Source organism: Styela clava, chromosome 9 (genome assembly GCF_964204865.1).
Source record: "Styela clava chromosome 9, kaStyClav1.hap1.2, whole genome shotgun sequence".
In the NCBI taxonomy this organism is placed as follows: Eukaryota; Metazoa; Chordata; class Ascidiacea; order Stolidobranchia; family Styelidae; genus Styela; species Styela clava.
In genome coordinates, this window is record NC_135258.1 from 4,670,513 (window position 1) to 4,683,548 (window position 13,036).

Below are 13,036 nucleotides of genomic sequence, written 5' to 3' on the forward strand. Positions count from 1 at the left end.
CAGCCTAGCTGTTACCGTCTAACTTGGCAATTAGAAATTTCATCATACCCCCCCCCCCCCATTGAAAAATCAGGGCTACGCCCCTAAATACAGCCCATCAAAAACATCTTTATAAATATCTATATTTATCTGTAGCAACTTGTGTAGAGCCATTTCAAGCAGGGGGGAAGCCAGGAAATTTGGAAATTCTTGGCTACTCCCCAATAACAACCCATCGAAGACATCAGTAAAAATATCTATATTCACCAGTGGCTGCTGGTTCAGAGCCTTGCTCAGGGTGAAGGCGTTAAAAGGTTTCTTAATAATATTTGAAATGGAAATGTTACATAATTTCTAAAATTAGAAACATATTACAGCAACATAGTGGCGTGGGAAAAATGTTTGCCAAATCATTGAAAGACAAAAACCAAATAGAAAATGAATACTTGTGAATGGCTGCTTCCAGCCATATAGTGAATAAATGCATAAATCGTGCTGCATGGCTTATTCATAGAAAATGGGTCTGGTCTGCTATCCGGTCTTTAGACTATTTTAACACATATTTATGCAGACATTATGATCTACACGAATAGTAATATTTGCATGAGTTACTAATAATCCATTCAATATTAAATGAAAACCGAATATTTTATCTTGTAGGATGAAGGAATGGAGAAGTTTAAAATTGTCAAAAGGAAGACAATGTATTAAAAAACATTTCAAACCAGCCTAGTTAATTGTCACGTTTCCATTTTAAATCTATCATGTAAAGCATTCAGCATAATCATTGTTTGTTGTAGGTAGTTGACATTTTCCCATTAACCAAAAAGGAATCATTAAATCTGAATTAGGAAATACGGCATTACTATAACCTATTCAACACAGTCAAAAAGATGTCTATTCATGCATGATTTAATTCCCAGCAGAATAACATCACCTAATGTGACATAGCTATCTGTCAATGACATTTAAATGTGTAAACTGTAATCCCAATTGAGTAGTCATCAGGTAATCATAAATAATGATCGAACAACCCACCGAGGATGGCCAAATTTAAGTCCCAAAAACTATTTATATAGTTATACTAGTCCAAACATGGCACAGATGAAATTGTGAATTTGTAGACAATACTTGTTCGAAATGAATGGTCAAAAATAAACTTGACGCCTTGTTAGTGGTTGCTTGTGGTTGCATATTATATCACCAGTATTAATGTCTCAATGTTGTGCTAATGTGAAAGCAATGTATCATATAAATGTCAGATGACATGAGAAACATCTGTATATTGATGAGTTGCGCAAATATTAAAATTTTAATTTGACTAGCATTTCTATAACGCAGTGATTCTCAAACGATGGGGCATGGCTCAAAAGTAGATAATTTTTTGAAGGGACGTGTAGCTAATTGAAAATAAAAATATTTGTTAAGATTTGATCTTGCCTTCTTTTGGATATTTACCGGTACATTTCTTTATTTTGGATATTTAAAGTTGCATCCACATATTTTCAACGTCTATTTTGAATAAAACATACTTTTGCCTTACTATCTGTTATTTGTAGCCTATTGTTAGCTAGTTATACTTGAGGTGGGCATGAGACTTAACAAATTCTAAAAAGGGGGGCGGCCTAAAAAGTTTGAGAACCACTGTTATAAAGGAACATGTGCTTTGAATTGAATTTCTGGGGCAACAACTACCGTATTTACTCGAAATTACGCCTATATCGAGAATAGGACGACTCCCTAAAAACGGCCTTAAAACAACGATTTTATAAAAAATCGCACATAAGCCGGTCCTACGAATCGTTACACGCCGGACGCCTCAAGAAAAACGTAGAAAGAGAACAAAATTACTGTAACGCAAACATTTCTCACGTTTATCGTTTCTGCATGTTAGCGAGAGCCGTAGGTGGATTATTACCCGCAACTCTTACTTGTTAATTTATGTTAATAAAGTCTATATTGCTTTTCAATGCGTTGTGATTGTGTCGGGAGTTTAAAATAGAGTTCCTGAATCAGCATAAAACAATTTCCATTGATCGCCACAAAGGCGATTAATTTCGTTCCTTGTCCGTTTCAAGGAAAGAAATAACGCTGTATTAACACATTCTTATAAATCGCTACGAATCTTAACACGCCAGACGCCTTAAGAAAGGTGCAGAAAGAAAACAAAATTGCTGTAACACAAATATTTCTAACGTTTATCATTTCTGTTTGTTAGCGACGGCAGTTGATTCTTACTCGTAACTCTTACTTGTAAATTCATGTTAATAAAGTCTATAATGCTTTTTCATGCGTCATGATTTGTATTAATGGAAGGGATTGTTGTCGGGAGTTTAAGAGAGTCCCTGAGTCAGCATAAAACAATTTCCTTTGATCGTCCACAACGCGGTTAATTTCGATAAGAGTCCTTATCACCGCCCCCTAACGGATAACATAAGGTGATTAAAAGTCGCGCGCTGTTAATTGCCTCTACGGCGATAGTGGAACCAAATAATAACGTTTTCACCACGAAACAACTGGCCGTAAATCAACACTGTTGCTGTTATGTAAAAGAAACACAAGCGAAAACAAAAATTATTTAACCTGCAAAAAATTGCTTTGTATGATACAAAAAAAAGCTTTTTATTCACATTTCAAAGGGGGGGGGGGGGGGGTTCCAACTCTGGTTCCGACGCCTTCACTTTGAACAAGGCCTTATAAAAACAACCATAGTCTTTATTGCCAACCCAATTTATTACACCCTGAAATAGATTGTGGGCATAGGTTGTAAATACGATACAATTTTACTCATATTTCAAACCTAAATTCAAACAGTTATTCAACTAAATATCTTTACTTGCAAATTGTTAACTTTCATATTGAACCTACAAGAGACTTACCTTTGCAGCCAAATAATTTCCAGTTGCCAGATGTTTAAAACGAAATAAATTATTCCAATGTCCGGCACCTCCTCTACATGGATCTTTGTGGACAACCTGAAAATAAAGTTTCATGTTAATTCGGCATTATTTACACTTATATGCCAGGATTACCAAACTGGGGTATGCTGACCCTTTGGAGTCCGTGATGACTGCAACTTTTGGGACCGCGGCCCAAACAGTTTGGGCCATATTAGACCAATATCTAAAAACCTATCAGTAATTCTGTACACTCATCAAAAAATAATGAAATATAAAAAAAAATAAGAGATACAATAAAAATGACGATCATCTATAAATTCTCACAATTTCTCAAACAATCTTAATCGTCTTACCTAACCTTTGTTGACCTTAACTGATTGAAATAAAATCGACTTGGGACAGTTTACTCAGGAAATCTATGAAATAACACTAAGCCCAGTATTATATCTAGTTAAAATAAAAAAAATTAGGTTTCAAAGAGGTTAAAGCAGTGGCTCTCAAATCTTTGGTGCTATGGAGCCCATGAAGACTATTATTTATGGAGCCCCACAATAAACTTATGAAAATGAAAATTATCCATCAAACTTATAGATAATGTCATATTTGAAATTACCGCATTGTTGCCACATTTCGACGCTATTATTGTCAAATTTTACTAATGGCGTTATTGCTTCTTTGGACAGTTACAAAATTAGCTGAGTCAGTATTTTAAGTAAACAAGTAGCCTGCAGAGCCCCTAGGTTCCAATCACGGCTCCGTATGGAGAACTTTGAGAACCTATGGGTTAAAGTACCGACCTCTACTTCCCATAGAGCTTTTGAGCTTGTAGCTGATGTCGCTGTCATTCTACCAGTTGTGCGAAGAAACACATGCAAACTCTTTCTGTATTCATCACTGGTGAGAAACTTCTCTTGCTCAGCATGGAATAGTCGAACAACATCTCCACCTTTGAGAGCGTCATCCCTGGTAAAAAGAAACCAAATTTTTGAATGATTAAAGTAAGGTAACCAGGATATATATGAATATACAGGGTATACATATAAGTCCTTTACAATTTCAATTTGGTTATGGAGTCAGGTCTTAATATATCGTAAGTTAACCAGGTTTATTGTTTTTGAAATCAGTAATTGTTCGAGTATTTTAACTTCATTTATTACATCTATGTCCCTGGGAATGGAAAGAGATATTTTTTTATATATGCTTGAGACAGGGTGGACCAGATTTCAATCGGTATTGCTCAAATATAGGGAAAATGTCTGTTAGATGACAATACGGCATTAAACTATAAACCCACAGAGAAATCTGACATCCAGTGACGAAGCGAATAAATATTTGAAACGATAAAAACATTTGTTTATACAGCATCTCTGTATAGTTTTATGAGGCCAAGACAAGTCAAGATAAACTTTGACCTGCTTTAGTTCAAAGACCAATATTCTTTTGAGATTTTATTCTTGAGTTTTACAGATATAATTGGATAATGTATAACAATAGACCATTGCTCAAATATATGGACATGAAAGTCAGTCACACAGTGCAGAAAATAGCCTGTGTGCCCTACAGGAGAAATCTGACATATGGTCATACAAATACTTCAAATCAAAATTAAAAATCAATTCATAAGAATTTAGATGGCACGAAGTTTGACAAAAAGATTGACAGATTACCTAGAAAGGGTGCCACATTATGGCATGATATGGGGTGCTTATACGGGGAACTTTAGGGGGAAATATCAATCATTAGAACTTGAAGAGAAATTTGAAAGAATTTGGCATAATTATGGGGTGCTTATATGACAAACTTAAAGTGAAAAATGAATTTGAAAAAAGTAACATCTTTCTAGTGACTTCTTCCAAGTACTAGAAAATTTGAAAATTCGAGTATTTGAAAGCTGATTTGAAGTTCAGAGCGATTGGAAGTTGATGGTAAGTTTTAGGTCAGGATTATTCTAGCTTAGGAAGTAGGATTCACTGTAAATTAGTGGCTCCCTAATACAACACCTTGCAAGTTGCAAAGTGTAAACCCAAACAATCTTTCCAATTAGATGGTTAAAGCTTTCTATTTACAAGCATGGAAGTAAAACCCTTTAACCTTTAATAAACCTTAAACCTTAAACCTTTAATAGAGATTAATTAGATATTTAATAGTCCATTAGTGTCTATATATCATCTTCATCGTATCAAATAGCAGTGAAATTATGAAGGATATGTCACGCAGTATCTTCAATATTTACAAGAAGATAAAAATGATATTTACAGAGTGGGTGTGATTGGACGTTTACAAGGAAATGCTGATTGACCCCCCGAATCAAAACATAGTAATAATGATTAATAATAGAAAGGTTAATATAATAACCAGTCACGGTCATACCGCGGGAGTGATTTGAGTGAGTGATTCAATATTTGCCTGTCTTTCAGGGGTCAAGGGTCAAGGGCATAACAATCATGGACATCAAATGTAATTACTTATTATTCAATATTCTTAAACGTATAAAGCTAGTGTGGTGCACAAAATAGTAGTTTAAAATTGAATCAAAACAATCTATACAAAATAAAAAAAAATTTTGAAAAATCACTGTTGGAAATTTTATTACGTGGTTTTTCGTAAACAATGCTCTGGGAAAAATACTTTATACGTAGGCAGTTGTCTGGGCCCAACCTGACAAGATTATAGCTTGTTTGTCAAGGTCTAATCCTGACATGAACAAAGTACATCCCGTGGGCCGAGTACAGCCCGTTGGTTGATTCAATCTGGCTCGAAAATAAAAATTAATTGAAAATTCAAACCATTTTGTATCACAACGTTTATACCATAGACCAGGGCTACTCAACTATTTTTGCCGAAGATCCGCATAGAAAACTTCAAAAATATTTCCGGTTGGATTGGATCCGGTCTTTCCAGAAATTATATTTCGCATCCTTAAACACGCACGTCCTCGGCCAACAAATGATTATTAGCTAATCAAGATTTTTTATTATGGCGTTATAGTTCTTTCTATATATATTTAAATCTATAAAATTGATTTTATAAAAGGAAACTTCAAAAGTGGGACTAATGATTCAAAATAAAGAATTAGGCGCAGTCCGAATCGAATACCCGAAAGGTCCGGATTTGGACTGCGGTCCGCCAGTTGAGTAGACCTGCCATAGACAATCACTCTGTTTTGGAAATTCCCTATTTCTCAACTTACAGTAAACAAAAATGTCCCAAATTGATAACTGTACGATAAGACCTCATAGCACTGAGCTTGCTGAAAAATCAGCAGACAATACTGACAGAAGCAATGTGGAATAAAAAACCTTGAATTAAAGTAAGAATTAATTCAAAAAGCTGATTAGAAGCATTTTTTGGTCCTACTGTGACACCTAATCATTTAAATAGTAAACTTATAACCGGGAATATTTCAAAAAAGATCACAAAAGCAATAATCTATAAAATCAAATAAGGGTGTCCAATAAATTTCATCCAATTTAACAGTAATAACAATTAGGTATTTCTTTGTCTTTGTTTATTAATAGTTCTTATTGTGGTTTTAGTTTTCATTTATCATATAATAAAATTTATTTCAACTTACAATTGTTATTCGGGCAAAATTTTCAATTGTTATTACAATAAAATCAGGCAGAATTTTTTGAACACCCTGTAGAAGCTGCAATTCTAAATTAACCCAAATATTCAAAATCAGTGTTCATGATATTGATATATATTGAGCAGAAAATGACTCCTTTCGACATTTTTTAGTTCTTTATTGACAGTAAACATATGAAGGACGAATAGTGACGCATCATAAGCATGTCATAAATTTGGTAATGTCGGGATGTTAGTAATTTTTTACTTGGTACACTTTTTTCCACAGATTTCAGAAATTGAAAGAAAGCCTTTTTTGGTCCTACTGTAACACCCAATCATTTGAATACTGAACTTATAACTGGAAATACTTCAAAATGTTCCCAAAAGCAAGAACCTATAAAATCAAATATAAACTTCCAATTTCCAAAATCCATAATTCCAAATTATTCCAAATATTCAAAATCAGTGTTCATGATATTGATATATATTAAGCAGTAAATGACTCGGTTTCAGCATTTTTTAGTTCATTATTGACAGTAAACATGTGAAGGACGAATAGTGACGCACCATAAGCATGTCAAGAGGCGTGATAAGGATTGAATTACAATTGAACTAAGTCAATAGGGTGATTCACACAATACAAAACGAAAGAAGATACAACAGACTGATGGAGAATTTTATTCAAGACAATATAGCATGTAATGATGCTGTCGAAGACAATTTATTAAAATATTCATAGTATGGTCAATATACTTTATGCAGAACAAGAAATACCATGTTTATTAAGTCCCTTTATAATTTCAATTTTGTTATGAAGTCGATTCTCAATATATCTTAACCAGTTTTTTTTGTTTTTTAATCAGTAATTGTAAGTATTTTGACTTCATTCAATACATCTGTGAGTGCCAAAACAATATCATAGCATCGATAAATTCACTTCAGACATCACGGACAACATATCAGCAGATAGAAAATTTTATTCAAGACCTTAATATAGTGACTGGTTGAAAACAATTCATCAGATATTTTAGATATGGTCCTTACACAGAACAAGAAATACCATGTCTGATAACTTAAAAATCCTATGAAAACTGAACCAAATTTTACTCATATTCTTGTGCAATCCTAATTTGGTATAGAAAGAAGATACATCAGCCTGATAGAGAATATATTTGGAGAAAATATAGCATGTAATGATGGTGTTGAGAACAATTTGTTGAAATATTTAAAATATGGTGGCCAATGTATAGGGCAGGGATGGCGAACCCTGACCCACCGCGTTTTATTCGTGACCCACCAAGGCACGAATAATATAATAAAATGCCAACATATCAGTGATAAGAATTTTAAAAAAACGGCTTTAAATTATTCTAACAATAACTAGCCTAATGTAATATTATGTCCTGTCAGTTGGGCAGTCAGGGCTGCGATCGCTCATATGCAAATTGTTAATTTCCGGTCCAGGAGGGTAATTTTCAAAATCCCTAATTTTGGACGCATGTCTGCACCGCTGTGTACTGTTATTCAGTCATTGGCTCTGACATCATTTATGACATAACAAGGCAATTAAATGTTCATTTCTCGAAACTTATTGTCTCTTTCGGAAGTGCATCTGCAGACTGTTTTATGGGTTATACGAGAACTAGATGCTACTTTGAATTTTATTAGTTTCTCGCCTAAAATGCCGTTGAGAAAACAAAATCTTTCAGACTTGAAATACAAACCTAGAAATCTGAAATAACATTGGGGCAGTGTAAAAATGCTTTAATGTGGTTGGAAGCTGATCGAAAAATATAACACTATTAGAATGAAATTCCCTCCAAACTCTTTGGAACCGTAAAATAATTTGCTGCATCGTCTAAAAAGTCCATGATAGAAGTCCTGCATAAGTAAAGCTCAAAACTACATCGCGAACAACAGAAGCTTATAAGATTTGTTTCAGAAGTTTCTTATAGATACAAACATGAATTAAATATCTGTGACCCACTCTCTTCTGTTCCGTGATAAAAATATAATTTTTTGACCCATTCATTACAAAAGGTTCGCCATCCCTGGTGTCCATCAAGTCTTTAATTTTTTATAAACTTGGAATTTATCGATACCATATATTGTTTTGACCCTCACATATGTATATAATGAATTACAACAACTCAAACAATTAATGATTAAAAAACTGGTCAGGATATATCGAGAACTGGCTTCATAACAAAATTGAAATTGTAAAGAGACTTTTAGGACTTGATCTTAACATTCAAAATATTATTTTATCAGCAGGTTAATCGGCTTTTTGAACACCAGCCCTGTGAACTAAATTTTTTGAAACATATTCAATACAGGCCGGTAAATTTTCCTAAAAGATTTCAATATGTTAATCTAATTTAAATTAATTGATTAGATTACCGCATATGATAAACCTATTTCCTCTTATAGAATATTATTTGCCCATATGTTTCAGCCATTAACAGAATTACTAATGTGTTTGTGTATTATCATGTGAATAAAAATTGTGTTTGGTTTGATCAAAGGTAAGGGGTCCTGCTTGACGAAAAGCTGGGGTTCCAATGGTTGGAGCGTTAGACTAATTTTGTTAGCATACCAGGGTAAAAATATCAAATATCAATCCTATGCCCTCCACCTCACACTAGCGGTAAAGTATCAAAACTTGCGCAAAATATGGATCTCACGATTTTGAGAAAATACATAGGATCAGAAAAGCAGCACGCTTGCATTACAATCCCAACTTGACAGGAGTCGCGAAAATGTTCAATATATTGGAAGAGGTCGCAAACTTGGAAGTTTGGGAAGCTCTGGGGCACCATACCGAATCAGGAAGCTTCCAGTCTTTTCACAAAAGTGCAGCGGTGCTTGTACAGAGGCATTAAAAACCTCAGATTTAAATTCCATGCCCGCCACCTCACTCATGTTGTGATAAATTGAAAAAGCAATGCTGAACCGAGACTAAACAGCGCTCCAGAAGTGTGTGTATCAATATGGAGGTAACTAATTTTGTTCGCCTCATTTACATCAAGGCGTGTAAAGGGACTGAAACCTATGGGCAGGGTATATTCACTTGGCTAACACAAGACAGTCCCCGAACTCGTAATAGAACTAAAATAAGGAAAATAGGAATAAAGTTGAAGTTGAAAATAATTAATTTTTAATGTAATCGAATATTCCACCTCCATAGTTATAATTTCAGATAATTTATTTTTACTGATGCCAGTAAGATAAGCTATTGCGATGCCAAGATATGGACAGTTTACTATTGTTTATTGACAAGTATGACAAGTGAAAAAATTTATTAGCAAATATGATGAGTCATCCTATTCAAATATCAAGTAACCATTATGATATCATAGTTGGTAAATGAGCTGCATTTCCTCTTGTCATTCAAATTAAAGAGCTTCCTTGTATTGTGATCTAAGTGTGTAGCTGAAGAATGAACGACAAAATGAATGGAGGCGGCTTTGATATTAAAATACATAGTGCGTCCATAAAGTCTAAAAATTGCTAAGGAAATTACTTTATATTATCATTACTATCGTTACTTCATATTGATTTAGCCCTCACAGATATATTATACTTGAACAATTACTGATTGAAAAACAACAAACCTGGTTAAGATATATGTGAATAGTTACTCATATTACATTACTGAAAACTGCTTTTTAGTTATATCTAATTTCTAAATTGGACTATGTTTAATAACAAAGAAATTTGCAATGTGTTTAAGCAGGCATGCATTTCACCACTCAAAACACATAGAGGAAGCGTTGGTATTGCTTTCAAACAGACAAAATGATATAATTTTAAATATTACACCTCAAACCTTTAGTGTATTATGTTCAACAGAAATTTGCAAAAATCCTGTGATCTATCAATATCTAATAATTGTTGCAGTGCAGAATAATAAATATAAACATGTCAAGCAAACTTGAATTTGTCAGAAATTCAGCCGTCAATTTACCAGGAATACATTTTTTAAATCTAAATCTGGATTATCGTATAGCCTTGCTAAACTAAGGGGTCAGCTTATACGCACATAACTCTGACCACACCAAAAATTGGGCTTATACACGCATAACTCTGATGACAATAAAAATTCAGTTTTAATGTGCCTAGCTCTGATTGCCGCGTCACGATTTGTGGGGTCGCCTAATGTTATGCGAATTTTCATGATTCCACCATTTTAGGGCCGTTTTAGGAAGTTGACTTATATGCGAGATAGGCTTAAATGCAAGGAGTGACGTTAATCTTCAATTTAGAATATACAATAGAGCGAGCAGGATGATCTCTAAAGTGCAGGATAGCTAGAATAAATATTGTTGTTCCATAGTTATCAGAAGTTGGCCAAAAATGCAAATGTCAATTGCGCGGAATTGCATTTATCCACATTAAATATTCCAAATTATATCTAGAATTTAGGATTTAATACAGCTATTAAAAAATTGAAGGTGTTCAGAGTAGTGGGCACGAATAAGAATCTTATAAAAACTCTTTACCACAAAATTTCTTCATATGGGTAGACCGTACAAAACCAACAAGAAATCAAGAAAAATATCACTAAGCTTACCTGTCTTCATCCCAGACCATGAATAGATTGATTTTCCAGCTTGTGTTACAGTTGACAGCGTTTACTTCCATACTTCCCGGATTATCAGCTTTCAACTCGCTGTTACTGGCATGGAGTGGTTGTCCCGCGTTTACTGGCATCAGAACTACTTTGTCTCCTACTACAACCTGTGAGGAAAAGTTCAAAAGTTAAAGAAATTTAATTCACTGTACTGTGAAGTGATAGGTGAGATCTTGTGTTAAAGTCCTGTGCATAGCCAGGGTGGCAAAAATTGCAGTCCTTACAAAACTCCTGATAAATAGGTGCCTGCTTTCATAGAGCCTCGTACAGATTAAAGGCAGGAAATAGGAGAAAAATGTTGAATAAAATAATTCAGATCATGATAAAACAGTGATAGGATAAACCTTTGATTCCAACCTTTCACAGTCACAAACTTGATGATTTGCATGACGCTTGTTAAACCTATCTAAGTTGGCATCACACATGAAAAGATCTCAGACTCCAATCTCATGCCTAACACATCAACCAGGGTATACTGATTGAAATATCCAATGTTAAACCAAAAAGTCCCCTTTTCATAAACCAGACACCTTTCATAATTGTGGCCTAGAAATCCATAATAGTAATTAAAGAGAAATGGCAATCTTGATACCTTGAAACAATAAAAACCAATATTTTCCCATACTAATCTGCTTCCTGGGCAAAACCCACTGTATACAATTTCGGACCTCCTTAAGTATGCGCACCAAGATGACGCACAACCTGAACTCAGGTTGTGTACCAGATTAGGGTTCAGGTTGTTCGACATCTTGGTGAGCATACTTCAGGAGTACCCAGGTTTCATTATAGGTTTATACACATCAGATTTAAGCTGATCTATGATAAAGCCCTACAAAGAAAACAGATTAGCTAACACTATATTATTTGTGAAGGGATAAGTGGAACTACGATACTAATCTACAATCATTTTGAGTTTGAACAAAGATGTATGTATTTTTAGTCACAACTGTCTTATGGATTCATGCCTGCTTTGATTATTGAATATCGAATATTATGAATTCGTATTGTACAACTGGGAACATACTGGAAAGTCCAGATAGACAATGTTTTCTTTTTCATAGTTGAAAGGCTTTCGACCTCAACTAATTAGAGACATTTCAACTCATTCTAGACAATTCCAAAAAATCTTAATTAATGTGTTGTGAGAGATGTGTTTGGATCCAGTAATGCTGGGAATTTAAGATAGACAATGATTTTCTTTTTTATAGTAAGATGAACGTTTCTAGTTTTAACTAACAAGAGACATTTGATTACTCAAATTGACAGCTTGTCAAATATAACTATTCTAAAACAGTTTTATAGCCTAATCAATACAATCTAATATAATCAATAATAATCTGATTCAAAATATTTATTGTGTTGTGAGATCTGAGATTGTTTCGACGCATTAAAGTGCTTTCACCTTGAAATTAGGAGATTCAATGATATCCAGGGTATGTATCCGATTTCGAAGCGAGGGCTGAAAGTCTTGAAATCGTAGACTCAACCATAGCCAATGTTGGTCCCTATCGTTGAGTGCGATTCTCAGTTTATTAATGAAAATGTTTAGTGAAAATTGTGTCATTGCTCATATTTCAAACTTACATTGTCCCCAATCGATCTAAGTTTGTAGAATAATTCAATGTAAAACCATGAGCCTTCGTTCCCATCAGGATCCAATGAAACTCTCATTGCATTCTTCTCTAGAAGGGCTGGGAGTCGTTTGTTCACTGTTAGGAATCTGAAAAAAATAGGATGATAATTATCAAAAGATATGCCAGCATTACGTATAAGATCATTATACATAATAGACCTGATAGTCAGTCAGTAGTTTATTTTATCACATACCAAAAGTACACAATAGACAAACATAATTATGAAGTATATATAAAACTAGACGAGCTTTGGACTAATTGGATTATTAGACTAGCTTTGGATAAAAATATGTTAGTTCAGCGGTAACCAACTGAAGACC

The 13,036-nt window shown here is 34.1% G+C and overlaps 1 protein-coding gene across 7 annotated transcripts in view; it reads right to left on the bottom strand.

Annotated features, from left to right (window-relative positions):
• The window catches only part of LOC120330706 (inositol 1,4,5-trisphosphate-gated calcium channel ITPR1-like), a 99,298-nt gene that overhangs the window by 75,588 nt on the left and 10,674 nt on the right, over positions 1-13,036 (bottom strand). For all 7 annotated transcript variants that reach the window (XM_078116506.1, XM_078116507.1, XM_078116505.1 and 4 more), the window contains exons 5-8: positions 12,667-12,802; positions 11,023-11,189; positions 3,677-3,842; positions 2,859-2,954 (exon numbers count right to left, since the gene is read on the bottom strand). In XM_078116506.1, the coding sequence (XP_077972632.1) occupies positions 2,859-2,954; positions 3,677-3,842; positions 11,023-11,189; positions 12,667-12,802 (565 nt within the window). The remainder of the gene's footprint in view (positions 1-2,858; positions 2,955-3,676; positions 3,843-11,022; positions 11,190-12,666; positions 12,803-13,036) is intronic.